The 20,662-nt window shown below is 42.9% G+C and overlaps 3 protein-coding genes across 6 annotated transcripts; all 3 read left to right on the plus strand.

Annotated features, from left to right (window-relative positions):
- Nucleotides 1-9: 9 nt before the first annotated feature.
- On the plus strand, nucleotides 10-7,503 carry LOC308383773 (uncharacterized protein). Of its 3 annotated transcripts, XR_013969219.1 has the most exons (5): nucleotides 10-683; nucleotides 1,837-1,952; nucleotides 2,590-2,716; nucleotides 4,962-6,470; nucleotides 6,557-7,503. XR_013969219.1 is itself a non-coding variant. In XM_080861885.1 (4 exons), exons 1-4 carry the CDS (start codon nucleotides 422-424, stop codon nucleotides 5,798-5,800), a joined length of 1,344 nt encoding a protein of 447 aa, XP_080718011.1. In that variant the 5' UTR covers nucleotides 10-421; the 3' UTR covers nucleotides 5,801-7,503. The 3 variants fall into 3 exon arrangements, 2 of the variants coding, with proteins under 2 accessions (XP_080718011.1, XP_080718012.1); XM_080861885.1 differs by having other exon boundaries at nucleotides 4,962-7,503; XM_080861886.1 differs by having other exon boundaries at nucleotides 544-683; nucleotides 2,393-2,716; nucleotides 4,962-7,503.
- Nucleotides 7,504-7,516: 13 nt separating this feature from the next.
- Nucleotides 7,517-14,265, plus strand: LOC308383772 (uncharacterized protein). The gene is made up of 3 exons (XM_080861884.1): nucleotides 7,517-9,481; nucleotides 10,441-10,501; nucleotides 11,602-14,265. Exons 1-3 carry the CDS (start codon nucleotides 9,131-9,133, stop codon nucleotides 12,546-12,548), a joined length of 1,359 nt encoding a protein of 452 aa, XP_080718010.1. The 5' UTR covers nucleotides 7,517-9,130; the 3' UTR covers nucleotides 12,549-14,265.
- Nucleotides 14,266-15,012: 747 nt separating this feature from the next.
- On the plus strand, nucleotides 15,013-20,151 carry LOC308383774 (uncharacterized protein). 2 transcript variants are annotated; one of them, XM_080861887.1, is made up of 4 exons: nucleotides 15,013-15,499; nucleotides 16,679-16,776; nucleotides 16,858-16,939; nucleotides 17,100-20,151. In XM_080861887.1, the coding sequence occupies exons 1-4, from the start codon at nucleotides 15,208-15,210 to the stop codon at nucleotides 17,924-17,926; spliced, it is 1,299 nt and encodes a 432-aa protein (XP_080718013.1). In that variant the 5' UTR covers nucleotides 15,013-15,207; the 3' UTR covers nucleotides 17,927-20,151. The 2 variants fall into 2 exon arrangements, with proteins under 2 accessions (XP_080718013.1, XP_080718014.1); XM_080861888.1 differs by having other exon boundaries at nucleotides 16,861-16,939.
- The last annotated feature ends 511 nt before the right edge of the window (nucleotides 20,152-20,662 follow it).

The raw sequence follows: 20,662 nt of genomic DNA on the forward strand, positions 1-20,662 counted from the left end.
ATGTATATTGTTAAAACTGGAACATTTAAAATATTTAAAGACACAAATATACATTAAGTATATTTAAATAAAAAGATTATCTAAAAATACGAAAAGGAATCCAACAATTGTATCAAAGGTAATATATTTAAGCGGAAATTGGTATTTATAATGTATACTTGAACCTAGCGAGGCTAGATCTTGATCTTTTATTTTGAAAGTTCTGGCGGAAGTTGCTAAAGAGACTACGGATCCACTCCAAACAAAAACGGTCGGTGCTCCGCAGCATCCATCCTATTTTTCACCGGGTTTGAAAAAACAAACAAACCCTTTCTTAGCGTGAAAACGGGCGGGCCGTCGCTCCTCTGCTGAGTCCACAGTGTTTGTTAATGTCGATTTAATTCGCGGTTCGGCGGCTGGTGTCGTTTCTCGGTGGCTGAACATGACGAGCTATACGGGGTTTCACTCTCAGCTGACGTCCATCATGGAGGCGCTGACCAAAGCAGCGGTGGCGGAGATCTGCGAGCTGGTGGACGACAGCTACGCGGTGCTGCGGCTGGAGATCACCCGCAGTCACAAGGAGAACGAGGCGCTGCGGAGGAAACTGGAGCTCATTGAGTCCATCATCGCCCGGGGTCACCGGGGCAGCGCCGCCGTGCTGGAGGAGGAGGAGGGCTGCGAGAGGCTGCTGGATTTCACCCCGGGTGAGTTTTCAGGCTTTCGGTCATCTGCAGGTCAGTGATGTTTCGAGCGCGAGACTTCCTGTGTCTAGGCTCACAGCGCGTTTCAGAGCGACGTGAACCAAGCTCCATTGAAAAACAGTTTAAAAGGCGTTTTTTCACTGCCCTGTCAAAGATTCAGACACTTTTGTCTCCGCATGATATTTTCCAATAGTCATGTATGAATTCGGCTTATGAATCAAAGTCAGGACTGCACTCAGTGTACACTTTATTCGGGTGTTTTCACTGTAAACCAAGCACTGGTAATGCGTTTACCAGTCCCACTTTGAATGAACCAAACTTTCCAGCTGCTTCAATCAGCCGAAATAAAGAGATGGTATAAAGACGCAGAAAATACGAGTCATAACTAGAAAAACAGAAAAGATCTTGAGATTTAAAGGTGGATTTCATTAAACGACTTTATTTTTAACGCTACCAAAATTACTGACTTTGATATTTGGGGGGCTAAGGTGGGAGTTGGCAGCTGCTGTTTGACGATTCAACCAGCAGCTGACCAGTTATAAACCCATTATAAACCCAGAATAAAACCAGTTAAACCTAGTATGAAACCTGTATAAACAGTTATAAAGCCTTATAAAACCAATTAGACCAGTATAGAACCAGTTATAAACCAGTATAAAAGATGTTATAAAAACAGTGTGAAATATGTTTGTTCACTTTTTTACTGTATTTTTTTCAGTTATTGACCTCTTTTATTTCATCTTTTATTTAATTGAGCTTCTTTTTGTTATTGTTTTGTCATATTTGTGATTTATTGATCTTTTCCACTGTTGTTTAACATTTTAGCTGCTTTGTTAGAAGAAGTTCCCAGCTCCTGGGATAAATAAAGAATATTTCATCATATTAAATAAATAACTACAGAGCCGCTGTCTCATTCAAATCCCTTAAAAAGATTCATTAAGTTTAAGTTCTGTGCATGTGCAATATTTGGTCTGAAAGATGCAGCATTCAATCACAGTCATGTGACTTTAAAACCTTTAAAGTTTTAAATTCCTCACAGTTTTAAAATCAGCACAAAACGGAGACAGGAGTGGATCCTGTGTTTTGTGTTTCTCGGTCTCCTGACTCACTTAAAGACCTTTTTTTGTGTTTGTGGCGTTTTTTAAAATTCTCTCAGATCATGCCTCGCCCGCTGGAGTCAGCGCCAAACAGCCGAAGGCGTCAAACCTCAGACGATGTGGACGTGTCGCGGTGCTGGAGGTGACAGCGGAGGCGAGTCCTGCAAACGCAGAGGTGAGATTTCCCACCACATCAGCTCTGAGCAGACCCGATCACAGTCAAATAACGATGTGATGTTAATGTGCAACACGAGGAGGGGCTTCCTTTTTAATTTTCAGAAACGTTTTTGCCTCGTAGTGTCGTTTTTTAATCAAATTAGAATTAAAATCTTAGCAGCAAGCTCAGTGAAGCTTTCTGTTTCCCTCTGAATGATTTGAAAACAAACGGCTGAACTAAATGACGTCAGCTCCACGTTTGATCAGCTGCACTAAAGTTTTCCTCTAAAATAAATAATCCAAAAAATAATGAAAAGGTCTAAAGTGTAATAAAGTTTGCACAGATTTTGATAAAAAGATGAAAATGGAATGAGTTTGGATATTTAGAGAAAAAACTTTTTTTCATGAATGTGAAAAGTCGCTAAAAAGCTTTCATCATAATCAGGCCACACTTAGCAGGTCTCCCTGAATCAGAGGAAGCAGACCGAGGACGAGGAAACAACGTCTCCCTGAGACATCAAAGACAAAACAGCAGGAAGAACATCTCCGGACAGAAGGCCGGTTTTCTGCACAGCGCTGACTTTTTTCCTCTAAACAGCAGAAGATGTGTCACTGTCACAAACATTTACTACAGCTCTGCTTTTTCTAACTGTCAGGACGGTTCGACAGCAGCTGCAGAGGAGACAAACGAACAGGATGTTGTTCTGATAAAAGAGGAAACACCAAAAGAGGAAGCTGAATCTGACCTTGCTACAACAGATGAGCTGCTTATCAGTGAGGACGGTGAGCAAGCCAGCAAAATGTATTTAATTCCAGGTGGAGGCACAGAAACACTGTGTGGATGTTAAGTGTGTCTATTGATTTAGTTTAATTGCATTATTATTTAAGAGCAACAATCACAGAGTTCCTTCTTTAAAAATGCTAAAACTCACGTGTTAAATCCTTACAGTAAAAAAAAAACAATCAATAAGTGAATATTTTAAACTAGCAGCAAAGTTCCACCAAATAAAAGCAGCAGAAACAAAATCAGATCAAACCAACTGCAGTCCAGTCAATTTAAACTTTCAAAATAAGAGCGAGGGGACAGGCCAGCAGTAAATGGATGGGATTTTTTTCCTCTGATGAATGAAAAATAAAATTGTAATTATTTTTTCATTTGTTTTTCAAGACTTCATTTATGTATTTATTTTACCTCAAGGATAAAATATACTTTATTTATCCTAAAGTTGGGGAATTCCTGTTTTACAGCTGAAAAAAATTAAACACAAGTAGATTAAATAAATTCTAAATTTAAAAATGATCAGAAAATGAAATAAATTAAATAATTAGAAATTTAAATATGCGTATTAAGTAACAGCCACAGACTGTATAGAACAGGGGTCAGCAACCTTTAACACCCAAAGAGCCACGTGGACCCGATTTCCACCCAAACGGAAACTCTGGGAGCCGCAAATACTTTGTGACATCTAAAATGAAGATAACACTGTATATACTGTTTTTTACCTTTATGCTTTGTGTGAACAACTAAGGTGTGCTGCTTATGAAATCCATGAAGTGCTACAGAGAAAATTACATGTTATTTATGTAATTAACACATTTTGAACTCTTAAAGAAATATAACCAAAGGAAAGCTGAACTAAAATGATCCAGCAAACAAAAACTGTTGTGAGCCGCTATCCTCATACCTTGGCCTGACTTTTAAAAAATAATTGGAAAAAAAAGCACTATGCTGCTAAAAAAGGAAAAATAGATATTTGCAAAATTCTGCCTAAATATGTATTTTACCTGGTTAATGTGTGCGGCGGGGCGTGGTCTGCAGCGCCGCTGCAGGGGAGGCGGACGCACCTGAGCGGCACCCGCAATCACGCCTCGCCGCCTTAACGTCTCTGCTGTTGTGTTGGTGTGTGTCGGGCTGTGAGCTGCAAAGCTGCAGCCGTCTGTGTGCGTACAGCAACCGTGTGTGTAAAGTGGTCAATAAAGAAATGCTGAAAAGCGTGTTCATGCAAACATCGTCGGGTCTGCCGTGATATGTTTACAACGGGACTTCTGCTCCTGAACCTCTGCGCACAGCGTCTGCAGATCGGGGCTGTACGAAGTCACTTTCATCTTTACGCAGGACTGTAAGCTGTCGTCTGTGAGGCGTGAGCGCTGTTTGTTTTTAACATAGTTCACGGTGGAGAACAGCTGCCGACATAATGTGGATCCAAGATCCATAATTGGCCTGCCTGGGGTTGAAAGTCTCGATAAATGCACGGCGTTTCGGTGGGTATATCGGCTTCCGCGAGTGTGATGCTTATTTTGAGTGATGAAAAAAATAATAGAATATAATTTTATTTTTATATTTCAATATCACAATAATCTTCCAATTTAGAACTACAAGTTAACAAAGAACTAACATAAATAAAACACACTTCAGCTAAATACTTCTAATTTATTTTCCCAAACCACGCGCAGCCGCACTGTAAGGACTAAAGAGCCGCAGGTTGCCGAGCCCTGGTATAGAACATAAAAAATAAGGTCAGTATGGAAGCGCCTTAAACTTGCGTTCTGTCTGAAGGCCACCAGGTGGCGATAGATGTGGTTGCAACAAGATTTCTGGTGCTGTTGAAGAAAACAACTCTGACCTCTGTAAGCATCTTGCAGCTGAGTTTATGTGCTCTCTCATTTTGGCTCATTCTGAATAAAAAAAAAAAAAAAGTTTTAAAAATCTTGGTCATGTTTCAAAATGATCTGTAACCTGTCAGTCACAAGTTATTAGCCAATGAGCATGATTCCACCGTCAGACCCGCCCCTCCTCATCACCTCTTGTTTTTTTGCAGTCAAGCTGAAGCCCTCAGGCTTTAAACTATCTGTGGTAATAATACATGAGAAAGTATAATTTCAAAATAAAAGCATGTGGTAGAGCACGTGCAGGAAAAACAGCTGTTTTTGTTTCTGTCACATTAAAAAACAAAATCACAATAAAAGAGGAAGAAGAGATTCCTGACCTGCTCCGTTTGAACTTCAGTTTTCCTCTGTGTGTCTGCAGGGACCGAGGTGCCGACGTCAGAGACGGAGGACAGTGAGCAGGGCGCGTCTCGGTTGAGGATCTCAAACACAACCTGCGCCGACCTTCGGCCGTGGGACCAGAATAATAACGCGGTCTCAGAGCAACTCGCGCATCACGAGTCCCGCAGCACGCCCGGTTCCCCGCGGCCCGCAGGGGGCGTCGAAAGCTGCTCCTCGGACATCGTGTTTGACTTGGCGTCCGAGTCGGAAGACCGCGTTGTGTCTGTGGCTCACAGCAGGAAGTCGTTCCTGCTTGAGTCAGGAGGAAGTCCGGCCTCGCTGCCCGGGACCTCGGAGCTGAAGCGTGGCGTCTCCCTGATTAGTTCACTGCCCTTTGACTCAGAGCTAGATCTGTGCTCATCATGGACCAATCAGGGCCTGCCGAGCATGGTGCCCGTCCCTCACCGGCCGTACCTGAAACCGGACCAGCGTCCCACGCTCATGGACAAACAGTCTGACTTAAATGCCGGCGGTTTCCCTTTGGCGCTGGCGCTTGGTGGCTCCAGGCTGGACGCTCTAGAGCTCAACCGCTACAGCAGGGACCGCCGCTTCGTCTGCAGCTACTGCGGCAAGTGCTTCACGTCCTCCCGGAGTCTGGAGACGCACGTGCGCGTCCACACCGGTGAGCGGCCGTACAGCTGCGCTCAGTGCGGGAAGCGCTTCACACAGTCGGGTCACCTAAAGACGCACCAGAGCGTGCACACCGGGGAGCGGCCGTTCGCCTGCGAGCACTGCGGGAAGAGATTCGCCGGGAAGCAGAACCTGAGGATCCACCAGCAGAAGCACCATCAAGGCGAGCAGGCGGTCGCGGCCTTTTAACCTGGTTACCAGAGAACTCGCTGCTGTTACTCAGTTCTAAGACATTTGATTGGAAACTGATTTTATATCCACTGATCAGCCAAAACATTAAACACTCCTAACAGGCTTCCCTGAATAAATAACATCGTGTGCGGTCGGATTACAGTGGATGTTCAGCTTGCAGCACATTTCTAGAAATGAGAATAATTGTTGCCATCTGACCAGCCTGAAGGTGGAGGAACAACATGGGAGGAGCCAAGCAAAAGAGTAAAAACAAAGGAAACACTGGAGAAACCCTGGAACTGTTCACTGTGGATCAGTCACCGTCAAAATCTAACTTATCCACTTCATACCTGCTTCTTCACTCTGTCGTCGTCCACTTCTGTCTGCAAACTCTTCTTAAAGTTCCACAAAACCAACAAAACACTGAGGACCTCCACCCGCTGCACCTGTGGCAGCACGAGCTGGTTCTAATGTCGTGGCTGCTCGTTGAACAGACCTGATCAGTAGCTCTGACTGCTGTTGTCTTTCAGGCCTTACCTGTTTGTAACCATCTGCCTCTGTATTAAATGAGGCCCTCTGACCTGACCCGATCCTTCATTTCTTACAAACAAACACGGCCCTGTTTCCAGGTTCCCTTTGATTGTTTTCAAGCTCAAAAACTGAAGAAACCGGCGTTTGGATGGAGCATGTGAATATTTTTTGTTTGGCATATATCTGGAAATAAAAGTGTGCGCTCTCACATTGATCATTTTCTTTGCTTTGCTCGTGTTTCAGGTGCAAAATCTGAGGGAAGCAAGAAAATTCATATTTTGGACGTGATGGTCATCTGTTAACGACTGTGTTTTAAGGTGGACATAAAAAAGATCCATCAGAGAAAGAACCACAAAAATACAGTTGCTGTTTAGTTCAGTCGATCGATTAGGAATTCTCAGTCTGATCTCATAACTTAATATAAGTTTATAATGTATAATAATGTGTTAAAATTAGAAAATAATTCAATTTTCAAGTGCTTTGAGGGGTCAGTGAGACTAGAAAAACTTATTATTTCCAGTTATAAAAATATGTATAAAGTATAAATTATAAGAATATTAAAAGTCAATGTGAGCACAGAAAAGAAGTTCAATTATAAGATGTCAAAATTATGCAAAAAGCATCTGAAATGTGAGAAAAACTTTCAATTCTAGATTCTGAGAACATTAAATATTAGAGAAAAATGTCAAAATTATGACAAGAAAAAAGTTCAGTTTAACATAAAAAAACTACAAAGTTATCATTATTTGTCTTAAAATGTCTAAATTATGAAACTTTGTAAAAGATTGTTTTGAAATTGAGAATAAATTAAAGATGATAAAATAATGAGAAAATTCTTTTTTTAAAAAGTGAAAACATAAAAATTCTGTTTTTCAAAATAAGATGTGAGTATTACGTAAAAGCATGATGAGATTAAAAAGTAAATCAAAAGATAGTTTAAAAAATATAATGACACATTTACATTAGATGAAAATGATGAGATGTTAAAAGTGAAGAATTTCACCATTAAAAACGATAAAACCAAAATGAAGCTGAGAAGTGAAACAGTAAATAATGTTAAGAATATTACAAACATTTAATAAAAACATTAAAAAGTCAAAATTGAGATAAATGTAAGTAAAAGGTCAAATAAATCATTTCATTGTGATTTAATTTTGTCTTCATTACTTTAGGAAAACTAAACGATCCTTGATTTACCTGCAGGTTAACACACCTGGAGTTCTGCTTTTTGATGCGACACCTGGCAGCCAATCAGAGGACAGCGTTTCCTCAGGCAGCGTCTTGTCTTTGTTGTGTGTTTGGAGTCTGAACCGTGCTCTCCGTTCAAACTGACAGCTCCACAGCTCAGCCTGCAGTTTCTAATAAAAACAACCAGAATCTGTCTTTAAATTATTCACACAGTGAATAATAATAAAACTAATAATTATCATTAGTTTTCAAAATGCTTCAAGGATCTGAACAGCAAACAGAATATCAGTTTGTTTATGTTTACAGTCCTGTTCTATTTATATTGCATTTACTTGAATCTTAATTGGCTTCTATTCTTTCTCATATTTACACAAGTGAAAAATAACAAAATGATAAACAATATAAATACGTCTGTAGGTTCTCAGCCACTGAGGATAGGGTCAGCCCAAATACACTCGGAGTCCTGAGCTGTTGAGGTCACCTGAGGAAATGCTTGTCGTGTCCTGAGAGCCGATGTCCTAAGCGACCAATCCCGTTCAGTGATGGTGGATCACAGTGGACACTTGACCTCCTTCACTCCTCTCTCAAACTGCAAAATGTGAACGCTGGCTTCCTCCTTTAAATGCAGCTGTACAGCTGAATCATCAACCCGCGCTCACATCTTGCCTCAGGTGACCTCAGCATGATGGTAGGGTGGACGCTCAACAGGTCACCCTCAGGGAAACCTTGAAGGGCAGGGAACCGACGAGGGGTTAAACACCCGGGAAACACAGCCAGTTATCTTAGAACTGAAGAGGCCTCTTGGATGAAAAGCAGAGTCTTCATGAACATGTCTAAAGACTAAAATATTAATACAAAAGCACAACAAACTAAGGTAATTGAATAAAGTATAAGAAAGAAAGGAATGGTACAATAAATGAAAGATTATTAAAATCCAGCCTCTTCTATTAGATCTTATAGTTTGAGTTCATACATTTTCCAGTTTTACTTTGAATCTTTATATTTATAGTTAGTTATTCTATTTTTATGAGTTTGTGTCAGTGTCATTTTACATTTTTGTTATTTCAAAAGAATTTTATCTATTTTTTTAATGTTTTGATGATGATTTTGTCCAATTTACTATCTGATTTTTTTAAAAAGTCTATTATATATTTTCCTTTTCCTACCGACTTAGCTTTACATTATTACAATTACATTATTATTATTATTACAAATAATGGTTTTATTATTTTATTTAATCTGCACTTTTCATAGTTACCATTATAGACAGTTTTTTCTTATTTATTTAAACCTTTTCACTTGTACTATTTTAACCGCCTGAAAACGCACTTTTTTCCTATTTTTACATTAAACTCTTAGCGCTGTTTAATTACGCATGCTCTGTTCTGTTTTCTTGCCGTTAGCAGTCGCTCACTGACGGTGTTCTTAATGTAGTTCTGTGGATAACAACAGGCTCTTATTCTGAAGGCAGCGGTGTTGTTCCGGAAGTGAAGTGTTGCAGGAACCGTTTTCTCTTTTTTCTCTTGCCGACGGTTGAAAGTCCAAACAGGTTCCGCTCGCGGCTCCATTGCGCCCACCTTGCGGCTCCGTGTGGTCCGGTTCGGGTTCGGATTCCGTTGGTTCGTCGGGATGTCCGGTTTAAGCAGCAAAGCTCTCCACGAGCAGCTCTCCGTCATCATGGCCGCGCTGACCAAAGCGGCGGTGGCGGAGATCTGCGAGGTGGTGGATGAAGGCTATGCGGTGCTGCAACTGGAGATCACCCGGAGCCACAAGGAGAACGAGGACCTGAAGAAGAAGCTACACCTCATCGAGTCAATCGTGGTCCGGGGGAGCAGCGGGGGAGGAGGAGGAGGGGAGGCTGCGGATGCGGAGGAACCGGAGGTCTCACCGGCGGCGGAGGCTACGCAGCAGTCGGGAACAACGCAGCAGCAGCGGGAAGGTGACGGACGAGGAGCCGCGGCTGGAGCGGTGCGGGAGGAGGTGAGCACTCCGCCGGTCTGAATCAACCTGAAGCCCGGGAACAGGCCGACATCAGAGAGCAACAATAACAATGATAACAACCGCAGGTTGGAGCCGGAAGTGTAATACAGTCAGCTCACAAAACGGAATAAATAACATTTTGTCTGAATGACATAATTACCTAAGAAATGTCCCGGAAACTTTCTAATAGAAACACGTGTATGTAATCACAAATATATGTATTTGTTATAAACAATAATGACTAATAAAATGAACTGAATCAATCTGCAATCAGTATTCAAAACAATTCAGATGATCGTTTAATTTATTGATATTGTGTGCCAATGCTTAAATATTTAACTCAATGTTTTATCTAATCTGACAATAAATGGAAGATATTTACAACGTGTGGCCTTTTTAAATCGCCCAAGATCTGAAAATTCTCTGAAATGAGGCTAATTTATCAAATCTGATAGTTATTAATTACTGCAGTAATAATCAGAATAGTTTTGGAAATAATTTAAAGTTAAAACTAGTTTAAAAGTTTTCATTTATTTCACTTGAATTAAAACCAAAATGTATAAACCTCGAGTTCATCCTTACAGTTACTCAGTACTTAAAAAGAATCGTTTTCCTCAGATTTAATTTCACTTTTACAAACAGGTTTATGCCATCAATTTTTTTTTTCCAAACAAAAGGAGAAAATGGTCTTATCTCTGCACATGCTCAGTGCAGCCTGATGTGTTTGTTTTGTCATCAGGCCTGAAGCTGGTTTTGTTTTAGAAACCTGAGGGCAGTTTGAGAGAGAGCATGATCGTTAACTGAAGATATGAGATACTGAAGTTTAAATTAATTTCAATGATAAGTCAGCCAATCAGGAGTCCAGAAACATTTATTCTTCTTTAGTTTGTGTTTCTATAAAAACAGTATTTTAATCGTCTCCTTTTAACGTTGTTTTTTGTGTTCTGTGGCGTCTGCAGCTTCCAGAAGTGGTGCTGATTAAAGATGAGGACTCGGACAGTAACGACGTCTTTGAGGAAGGTGAGTAAACGACCTGCAGCAAATCTTTTGTGTGTTTATTAACAATGATTAAGGTTGTGTTCATGCTCCAGAACGATTTAAAACAGAGAGAAAAAAACAGAAACGTCTCTGTAAAATAACTTTCTGCAGAGCTGTAGCATTACGGCTATTTACACCCAAACTTCAAAATTGAATTCCAAAGTAATAAAAAATCTGCTGCACTCGACTCTGAACGCACCACAGGGAACAAACAATCATTAGTAAAGAAACACATCAATAAATTACCAACCATCTCTATTCTAAATAAAAGCTGAGTGTAGTCGTCATGGCTACGGGTTTCTATAATGCTCTATTAGGAAAAAAAGAATTAAGGAGTGACATGTGGTCACTTCACTTCTTTCTTTCCTTTCATTTTCCTGTGTCTCCTTTAAAATGTATGACATGTATCAGTTTACACCATGCACTGCTCTGATATCAGTGTTAGATTAATGAGCTGGATTTGGCACTGTGAGAACGACGATGGGAGTCTTTCTTTGTAAGTTAAGGCATGAGTGATTTCTTAACTTTCTAAAAATAAAAATGTCATTCTCAGGGAGAAAAATCATTAAATTAGAAAAATAAATAATACTTACAAAAAAAAGAAAAACGGCACATCATCAACAACATCAAGAATACTCCGGGCTCATCATCCACAGCTGATATTCATCTAATTTGTCCTGATGAGATCGTTCTCATTCCCAACGTGTAGCATACCGACAATTTGTCCCGAGGTGTCCCATAGGAGCGTTCCTGTGATACGTGTCGGATTGTGGATCCAATCCAACAGAATGAAGCTCCCGGTGGTAACACACGTTCCAGCCGTGTATTCCAGCCCTAAACCTAACCACAACCTTAATCTTGTTAGATGGTGTTTTCTAAAGTGATTCATGATGAGAAAGTAAAAAAAAGTGTACATGTGTAGATTCATTCCAAACAGTTCTCATGTTTCCGAAAGCGTAACATATTGTTGTATGTTAGGTTTTGGGATGAGAACGTGTTGTTCTGATGCTCAACATTTCACAGCATTGAATCTTATCATGAAAACTTTAATGATTCTTTCTTTCTTTTATGTAATTTCTTAGGTACTAAGTTAACAGCTGATGGGGTGGCGCCTGCAGCCAGAGAGGGCATCACGTCGACTCCCATCAGCCGGCGCACAAAGCGGCGCTGGCGTGAAAGCTTGGAGTCCGAGAATAGGTCATCGTCTGAGCAGCTGGCACAGAAAACATCCGACCTGACAGCAGGGACGCAGAAGACCGTGTCCGTCTACACTCTGGACTCTCCCGATCGTGAGCCGGGGGGTTCCGAGCAGCTTGACGACGAGGTCGAGATGGAACCTGGCGAATCTGCTGGGTCGTACTCGTCACAGATGGACCCCGACATTCATCTGGTTCAGGAGTGCTCGCTGGTTCCTTCGAACGCCAACAGGCCGGTTTATTTTAGCAGCGGCGCTCTGATCGAGTCTCCGTCAAACCAAGCAGACCTCGATCTGACCGTCGACCCAGGGTGGCCCAAACAGTCAAAGGGTCAAATTACTTTTACTGCGTTTCACCAAGACGGAAACACGGATGGCGACGCCTTTGGACTGAAGGTGCTCAGCGTCTCCGGCTCGACCCCCACAGACTGCCAGCTGTCCGAAGCCAGCAGCTCTGCCTTCGAGTACGAAGACGGCGGTGATGTCATGAACTTTGCCCTATACAGGGACCAGGCAGGGCGGCCGCAGCTCTGCAACGGGCAGCCGAGCGCAGGAGGCAGAGGGAAGCGTTTCGCGTGTTCCCTCTGCAACAAGACGTACGCCACGTCGCAGAACCTGGAGGTCCACATGCGCATCCACACGGGCGAGAGGCCGTTCAGCTGTGAGCAGTGCGGCAAGAAGTTCACCCAGTCGGCTCACCTGAAGTCGCACCTGAGCGTTCACACGGGCGAGCGGCCGTACGCGTGCAGGCTCTGCTCCCGGAGCTTCATCGTCAAATATAGCCTCAAGTTGCACATGAAGAAGTGTCACCCAAACGTCCCGAGCGACCCCTAAATGCTGGTTTTTACGAACATTTAAAAAACATTTATTTTGTGCTCGAGCTGCATCCATCAGCTAATATGACTATTTTTATAACTTAAATTATTACTTAAATTTATCATCTTTTATTCTTTCACTCTAACATCTCAAAACATAAGAGATCAAATCTGTCCATAGTTTATCTAACGTGCTTCACGTGTCTGTGTCACTCTGTGATTGGCCCACATGTCGTTCAGCTACTGAATCTGATGCATCTTATCTCTAAAAACTGCCTGTAAAAACCAGTTAAGATATTTTATTTATATCAGCCCTGTTGTCTTTATTTCGGGTGACGTCTCTTGTGCATAAGAAAAAGCCTGGCAGTCGCTACAGACATGAATTGGCCGTGATGGTACTGGGACTGTATATAAAAGATGGACCATGGACACTGTGCCATCACTACAGGCTCCGCTTTTTGAAACTAGAAGTGACCATATTTAGATTATAGGGTAGCGTGCAAAGTTATCAGCTAATGCAGAAGTGCCTTAACCTGCATTTTTAAGATGCCACCAGGGGGCGGTAGCTGCCTGGTCCTGTAGAAGTCTGTGTGGAAACTGCCCTGTGACCTGACCTCTGTAAAGACATCCCTAATGACTTATAGGCCCAGTCGCTCATTTTCAATGAACCCTAGTTAGTTTTCTAAATTTGGATCATTCTAAAAATTATCCAGGACATGAGTCTGCTAGACGACTCTATGAACAGGTGAAGTCACGTCAGCTACATCCATCTTGTAACACTGTCCTCGTCCTTAACTTAAAGCCTTAACAGATTTGAAATATTTCACCCCCCCATGCTGCTCTTAGTCTTCAAACTGTCAAAAGAGACTAGAACCATATTTGTAGCAGTTACCATAGCAGCCTGTAAACATCAAAACATGTTTACAGCTGCTACGGTAACTGCAGCCTGATGTCCACCTGAAGTAGCCTCCGGTGGACATCAGAGGAACTGCAATTTTTCCTTGTACTCTGAAATTTACTCCGAAATACTTTTTTTTTTTTTTTTTTGTTAACCCTAAAAGCTGCTTAAATTGTTACCACATCACTATGTTCAGCTCCTTTTACCTTAAATACTGACAATTTGAGTTATTTTAACAGACATGAACAGGACACGTGAGCGACACAGAAAGAAACCTTTCTAACAAGAATCATAAGACACGTTACATGTGCTCATCCATAAGCCAGGTTTGTATTGATTAATGTGTTTACATGAATCAATAGTATTACCAAGCAAATCTGTTGACATGTAGCTACATCTGCACGTGCAGCAACACCCAAACAGATAAAAAACGTCTCATTCTGAATAATTTAAACACTTATGATGTTTAGGGTTTCTAAGTTCATAATTTTCTGTTTTCTTGTTAACATTTCTGCGTTTGTTGGACAAAAGAAAAAGGTTCCAGGAAGCTGTTACACACATTTTTAGGCTTTTTAGCTAAAATAAGAGCATCATGTTCATCAGTTAAAAGCTGTGCTGTTACAAAGTCTACTGCACATATTGGAAGTTGTTTCACAGAAAGTATTGTTGATACGGTTTATGTTGAATGACAGTTTGTCTAATGTTTGGGTAATAAAATGGTTAAAAAGTGTTTTGCATCTTATTTCATGTGTAAATAATAATTCGTTTGTTCAATGTAGATCAGGATTTGCAGAAACTATCAAAAGCCTTCACAACCAGGTGCAATGTTTGTGTGGTTTTTCCAGACTGTCATTGTAAATAAGAATATGATTTCATTACCTGGTTAAATAAAAGTTCACTGGCTTCAGGCACAATGTTGAGGTACAAAGTGATGCCACATGAAAGTACAGTTCAGTTTGAGTCGATATCTCTGCAACACAATACACAACGTGTCATTTCTTCAAAGTCTGACTTAATTTTCTCACATTAAAACTAATTTTTAAACAAAGTATATTTAGGTTTTTAAATCCAGAGAACTTCTCAGTACTAACCATTTCTGGCTTGAGAACCTCGTTATCGCTTGTTTTGTTTTTTCCTTCTTCTTTGGAAAAACAATTTGTAGGACTAAATATTGGCAATATTTATGGCTTTATCAGTGAGCAGGAAATTAGACTACTGGTTGATTTGGTTTGATTTTGTGATTTTATACGGAAAAGCTTGTTTTTAAAATCACATTTTCACACATGTATTTGTTTAATATAGCTTTTACTCTTAAATAATTACTATATTCATTTGCATTTGATGGTTAGACACGCTTATTAAAATGGGGACGGGGGTACCGGAGCAAAAAGGCTCTGGTAGAAAAACATCATATATTTCTTTTTTTTTCTTCTTTTTATAACGAACAAGAGACTCACAAAAACAACAAATAAAATAAATGTTAAAATGAAATATAAACGTGAGTTGATACAGGTTTCATCTCCCTAAGAAGGACAATCAAACGAGGAGTTATTGGGACGTTTTCATACCTGAAATTTGCTTGAAACAGTAAAAGGATACTTTGCACATGCGCACTGTGGATTAATTCCAGCCCCCGCCATCACTTCCTGGTCTGTATCGGAGAGCGCACATCAGGTGAGCGGCTACATTCAGGTAAGCTAACGGTGGAGTCTAAGGTCCTGCCTCGAGCCCGCGGTGTGGATTGTTCTGCTTCAGATACACGCACGCGCTGGATTGGACAATGTCCCCCGCGGCCACCTTCCACGCGCAGCTCGCCTCCATCATGGAGGTGCTGGCCAACACGGCCGTGGCGGAGATCTGCGAGCTCGTGGACAGCGGCTACTCGGTGTTGCAGCTGGAGATCTCGCGGAGTCGCAAAGAAAATGAGGTGCTGCGGAGGAAACTGCGCCTCGTGGAGCTGCGGGCCGCCCGAGCGACCGCACTGCGAGCCGCGGTTACCGCCAGCGGCAGCGCGGTGCTCCACGCGAGCGGCCGCGCACGAGCCGAACTGAAGAGGAACGCGACCGCGACAGGTAACCGACCGTTAACTTCTAAATTCACAGCAACTACACTGTAAAAACGAAAGGAAAACTTTTTGACCAGAGTGCAGCATGAACTCGATTAATTGATGCGGTCAGTTTGGTAACAGTTGTTAATCATTTCCAGCTGCTTTGGTGTCAATGAAATAAACAACAGAGTACAAAAAGAAATGTTTTATGTTTATTAATTTTTCTGACTCTTTCCATTAGTTTTAGAGGTCAGTAGCACTTCTGATAGTATGAGGCGATTCCCGTGCCCTACCTGCAGAGTTTGCACAGGAAGTAAAACACCTCCAGACTGGCACATTAATACGTGCCATTGCCAGCAGTTTTGGTGTGTCTCCCAGCCCTGTCTCAAGAGCATGAAGGAGACTCTAGGAGAGCTGGACAGGGCAGTAGGAACCTTAAACCATCAGCAGAACCAGTATCTTCTCCTTTGTGTAAGGAGGAACAGAATGAGAACTGCCAGCAGGCCACTAGTGTGAATGTCTCTTACCAAGCAATCCGAAGCAGACCTTACGTGGGTAGCCTGAGGGCCTGAGTTCCTCTTCTGTGTTTATTGCCCAGCACTGTGAAGCTTGATTGGCATCAGCCATAGAATACCTGATTTGGCAGATCCCCCGCTGGCGCCCTGTGCTTTCCACAAACGAGGGCAGGCTCACCCTGAGCACACGTGATAGACGTGAAAAGGTGTGGAGACATCGTGCCAAAATTTGGTGGTAGGTCAGTGATGGGAGGCATTGAGGGATGCACAGATGTCTACTGGCTAGCCAACGGCACCCTGACTGCTGCTAGGTAACGGGATGCAGTCCTTGGACCCGCTGTCACAACCTGTACTGAAGTAGCGGGTCCTGGGTTCCTCCTGGTGCACGACAATCCCCGGCCTCATGTGATGAGTATGCAGGCGCTTCCTGGAAGATGAAGGAATTGATACCATCGACTGGTCCCCACGCTCGCTGGACCCAAAACCCAGTAGAACACATCTGGCGCATTGTTTTAATCCATCCAACACCTCAGACTGTCCAGGGTTTTTAAAGAACTGATGTAGATCAATTTGCAGAAGAAAAAGGACATAAAGGACAATAAAATCGCAGCAATGCACAGAAAAAAAATAACATTTACAGCTGTACATGATTCAGAACTTTAAACGCCGTCCTCACTCCCCTCCTGCAGGTGAGGTAGTCTTGTCCAGAGTGTCCAATCAGGCGATGCCTCAGTGCAGAGACCACAACTCACCTGCAGAGCCGAGACAGGAAACCACACAGAGTACGGTGAGTAGAAAAGGTGGGAGGAGCATTAGCAGGATTTCCTCCCTCACTCTTCATTTTTTAACCTCTCTCCTCCAATTCCAGCAGCCTGCAGATGCTACCACAGCTGCTGTGATCAAAGTGGAGGACGATGACTGCGTATCCTGGTCCCAGTCTGAGCCGGACAGTAAGTATAAGAACCTGAAGAGAGCCTTTTTCTTCCTGTTTGACTCAGTGTAGTCTTTTTAGTTTGTAGCTGGCTCATACAGAACAGATCTAAACCCGATGGTGTCCAGTTTAAGCTGTGTAAGAGGCTAAAACTCTTTCTGCTTTCCTTTTATCTCCAGAAGGCTTCTGTCATAATGAAGAGGGACAGGTGGAGGCAGAAGCTGCAATCAAACAGGAAGTAGCAAACGATGGTGGCATCTCGTGGACGAGCGGGGAAGTCAGCTCTACCTCCACCTCTGTCCAGAACACCCAGAGGTCAGAAACCAGCAGTTACGACTGTTTGATATTTGAGCCACAGCTTCAGCATGGCTCCCACACCACCCAAAATCCTCTGGGAGCGGAGGCCGGCTGCTCATCGGCGTCCAATTCAGGTGGCAGCTTCACATTCCCGCACAGCAAGGTGAGTCTGTCTGCAGCAGAGCGACCTGCAGGTTTCCAGAGCAGCCAGCAGAGGGCGGTGCCTGCAGACGAGCTTCCTGTTAGGAAGGAGACGCCAGGAGAACATCGCTCCTTCATCCGGAGGGGCGGGTGGAGACAGGATGCCATCAGCAGAGCGGCAAGCCACAGAGGCGAGGATGGCGGGGGAAAGTCGTTCGTCTGTAACTGCTGCGGGAAAAAGCTCGCCTGCCTCAAGAACCTCAAAACCCACATGAGGGTCCACACCGGCGAGAAACCGTTCGTCTGTGCGCTCTGCGGTAAACGCTTCTCAGACTCCAGCAACCTCAAACGCCACCAGAGCGTCCACACGGGCGAGAAACGCTACGGCTGCGTCCACTGCGGCAAACGTTTTGCCCAGTCGGGATCGCTGAAGGTCCACATGACCGTCCACACAGACTGCAAACAGTTCAGGTGTTCGTACTGCAACAAGACATTCATATCAGGCAGCCACCTGCGGCGCCACATCACTCTCCATGCAGGAGAGAAACGGTTTGGCGCCATGCAGTGACAGCTGGGAGAAGCGGCATTGCAGATATCTGCAGTGAGGTAGTCTCACAAACACGTGACCTACTGTAAAAATGTGTATCGTGTATGTTTGAACACAAAACAGATGTTCTTGGATCACCTGCAAACGTTTTCACGTGTTTCATTGGAACATATGGCAGCAGACAGTGTGGCCGCCGGGGATCGGCTCGATTTCAAGCCACTGCTTCCAGTTTTAATCAGACTTCGGAGTCGCTTTTAGTCTGGTCTTCTTCCCAGGTGAGGAGACACCTGGACAGATTAGGTCTTAATATTAATAATAACTTTATATAGCACTCTTCACCAGGTAAGAACTATGTACATAAAACAACACAATCGATCATACAGCACAAATCTAGTTAAAAGCCAGTCTAAATAAATGAGTCTTTAGCTGCTGTTTAAAAGAATAAATACAATCAAGGCAACGTAAAGATGGAGGCAAAGCGCTCCACATCCTGGGGGCCACCGCTCTGAGATCTGACTCCCGTGGTCTTTAAATGTGTTGGTGGGACTACCAACATCCTTTGATTAGATGATCTCAGGCTGCGAGAGGGAGCGTGGTGTTCTAAAAGACCGGAGATGTCGGCAGCAGCGTCACGACGTTAGAAGTCAGCACTACGAGTTTGAACTGGAAGCCAGTATACTGAGAATTAAACTGGTGTAATGTGCTGTCTTTTTGTTAAGAGCCTTGCAGCAGCAGGTTGGCTGGGGACATCCTCAGTGTCCCCCCAGAAGAGCTGGAGGCATCTGGTTCTCTGTCTAAACTTTGACCTTTGACCCAGGTAACAGAAGGAAGGCAAGAAAGGGCTTTGTGTCCATCAGGTATTTGTCTTGGGCGTCAAGGTTGTCATGTTCAATTAAAACTCGGCTTCAGTTAACTGTGTCCATGCTTACTAACCTGAAACCAAAATGTAATCGTACTTTCAGTAGTTTCAGTCTTTGTAAAGTTGCTGAACCCAAATAAAGCCCGAGGAGCTGTTGCACTTTGCCAGTAAAAACAAAGCAAATCCACAAAATCCAAAGCTAACAGCTCTGTTTGGATAAAGAGGATGGATACTGAAGTGTGGTCACATCTGCAGAGAAAGAACTCCTCAAAAGATCCTGAACTGAACTCTATGGAAAAAGGTAACAGCCAATGAAACTTCCATGAGGGGAAAAAGACTTTTGAAGTGTAGGGGAAACGTTTTTAGTGGATGGTGGTGTTTGATTTAAACTCAAAACTGTTTTAACAAGTGAATTCAAAGTGGGCGCCACAGCCTCCTGTCTGGGCTGGGAACTCGTTTAAACTAAATCTTAAAATTTCCATTAAACATTTACATTGAAGAAAACATCCATCCCACTGTCTCATTTGAAGTTGAAGTGGTAGCAAGCTCAGGAGGGCACCTGAGACTTTTCTAGACTTCTGTTTCTCCAGCAATGGTTTCCAGCTCTTCCTGAGACGCTCCCAGGATAAATATCAAGTGCATTTCTGATTTCCTCTGGATCTATCGTCACCAATATGGGATTGGAAATCCTCCAAGGGGAGGTGCCGAGGAGGCATGCCGATTGTGTCCTGAACCTCCTCAGATGTAGGAACAGTAGATCTAGGTGGAGCTCCTCACCTCCATCTCTAAACTGCCGCCCATGTGGGCCGATGTGACAACCAGAGGTCGCCGACTGTTGAGTGAAGTTTAGATACAACAGGCCAAGTAAACAATAGTCTTTCCCTGAACTTGTATGTGAGCGATTAAAGAGACTACAGATCCTGAGATCAGCTCCAACACCTGAGCTTTCTGTGTGGCTTCCCCCAACAATCCAAAGACGTTCAGTTATTGGGGGAATCTAAAGAGCCCATAGCTGTGAATGTCAATGGTTCTCTGTGTCTCTGTGTTAGCTACGTGTCAGGTTGGTGAGCTTTCTGTGGCAGCTGGGATAGGCTCCACCCTCTGATAAGAATAAGTGGAAGAGAACCTCTACTTCCTGTTTCAAATTTCACTGGTCATGGTGTCACCGGGCAGGGACCGAAAATAATCCTTCACAAGTCTTGTGGTTTTTCAGTAGCAGGTGTTTTATACAACGTTCATGTGTGAAACTAGCCTGTGGTTGTGTGAAGGTAACAAATGTTTATGACTGTACATCGAGTTTCATTGTGACTGACGTGTAACTGAAGAAACGTGAACGAACTTCCTTTTTCTTTTTTATCATTTTTAATAAAAGCAGCTGCTAAAATCAGAGTGCTTTGTTTTTGTTTTAAACTATTCTGATCACTTGAAATTTGATCCTTTAGGCGTCTCAGTTTTAACATGACAAAAGTGGAGAGACTGAGTCAGGTTTATTTTCTTTTTCCTTCCTCTACTTCCAGGTGATAAGATGTAGGTCTGAAAAGTGAAGCCGTAGAAGGAGCGCTTCAGTCTGGTGTTCCTTCTAATGGCCGACTGGGTGCGATTCGTGTGGCTGGTTGCTTCCACGTTCTGTGCCCTCAAACGCTTTCCTGACCAGGTTTTGGTTTTCTTAACTAGTTTAAACTTGTACTGAATTCAGCACAATATTATTAGTTTTTTTAATACATTTTGGTCCCATTGAGAGCCAAAAAAGATAAAGCACAAAGTTTTGACTATATTAACACTACCTTCACCTTAAGGTAGCAGCTTGTTTGATTAGGATTTCAGGCTCGCTGCATGGTGAAGGTCCAGCCAGTGATACTGAAGAAATTTGAGTTCATTCACCATCGATGTAATCTTTT

This window comes from Rhamphochromis sp. 'chilingali' (assembly GCF_963969265.1).
Source record: "Rhamphochromis sp. 'chilingali' genome assembly, chromosome: 16".
Lineage (NCBI taxonomy): Eukaryota > Metazoa > Chordata > Actinopteri > Cichliformes > Cichlidae > Rhamphochromis > Rhamphochromis sp. 'chilingali'.

What these genes read in the sequence shown, in the direction of transcription:
- LOC308383773 (XM_080861885.1), top strand. Translation starts at nt 422, where the DNA reads ATGACGAGCTATACGGGGTTTCACTCTCAGCTGACGTCCATCATGGAG. An exon ending in CGAGTCCTGCAAACGCAGAG is followed by an intron (nt 1,953 to 2,589) that starts GTGAGATTTCCC and finishes TCTAACTGTCAG; the next exon opens with GACGGTTCGACAGCAGCTGC. An exon ending in GCTGCTTATCAGTGAGGACG is followed by an intron (nt 2,717 to 4,961) that starts GTGAGCAAGCCA and finishes GTGTGTCTGCAG; the next exon opens with GGACCGAGGTGCCGACGTCA.
- LOC308383774 (XM_080861887.1), top strand. Translation starts at nt 15,208, where the DNA reads ATGTCCCCCGCGGCCACCTTCCACGCGCAGCTCGCCTCCATCATGGAG. An exon ending in AGGAAACCACACAGAGTACG is followed by an intron (nt 16,777 to 16,857) that starts GTGAGTAGAAAA and finishes CTCCAATTCCAG; the next exon opens with CAGCCTGCAGATGCTACCAC. An exon ending in GTCCCAGTCTGAGCCGGACA is followed by an intron (nt 16,940 to 17,099) that starts GTAAGTATAAGA and finishes TTTTATCTCCAG; the next exon opens with AAGGCTTCTGTCATAATGAA.
- LOC308383772 (XM_080861884.1), top strand. Translation starts at nt 9,131, where the DNA reads ATGTCCGGTTTAAGCAGCAAAGCTCTCCACGAGCAGCTCTCCGTCATC. An exon ending in CTGGAGCGGTGCGGGAGGAG is followed by an intron (nt 9,482 to 10,440) that starts GTGAGCACTCCG and finishes TGGCGTCTGCAG; the next exon opens with CTTCCAGAAGTGGTGCTGAT. An exon ending in TAACGACGTCTTTGAGGAAG is followed by an intron (nt 10,502 to 11,601) that starts GTGAGTAAACGA and finishes GTAATTTCTTAG; the next exon opens with GTACTAAGTTAACAGCTGAT.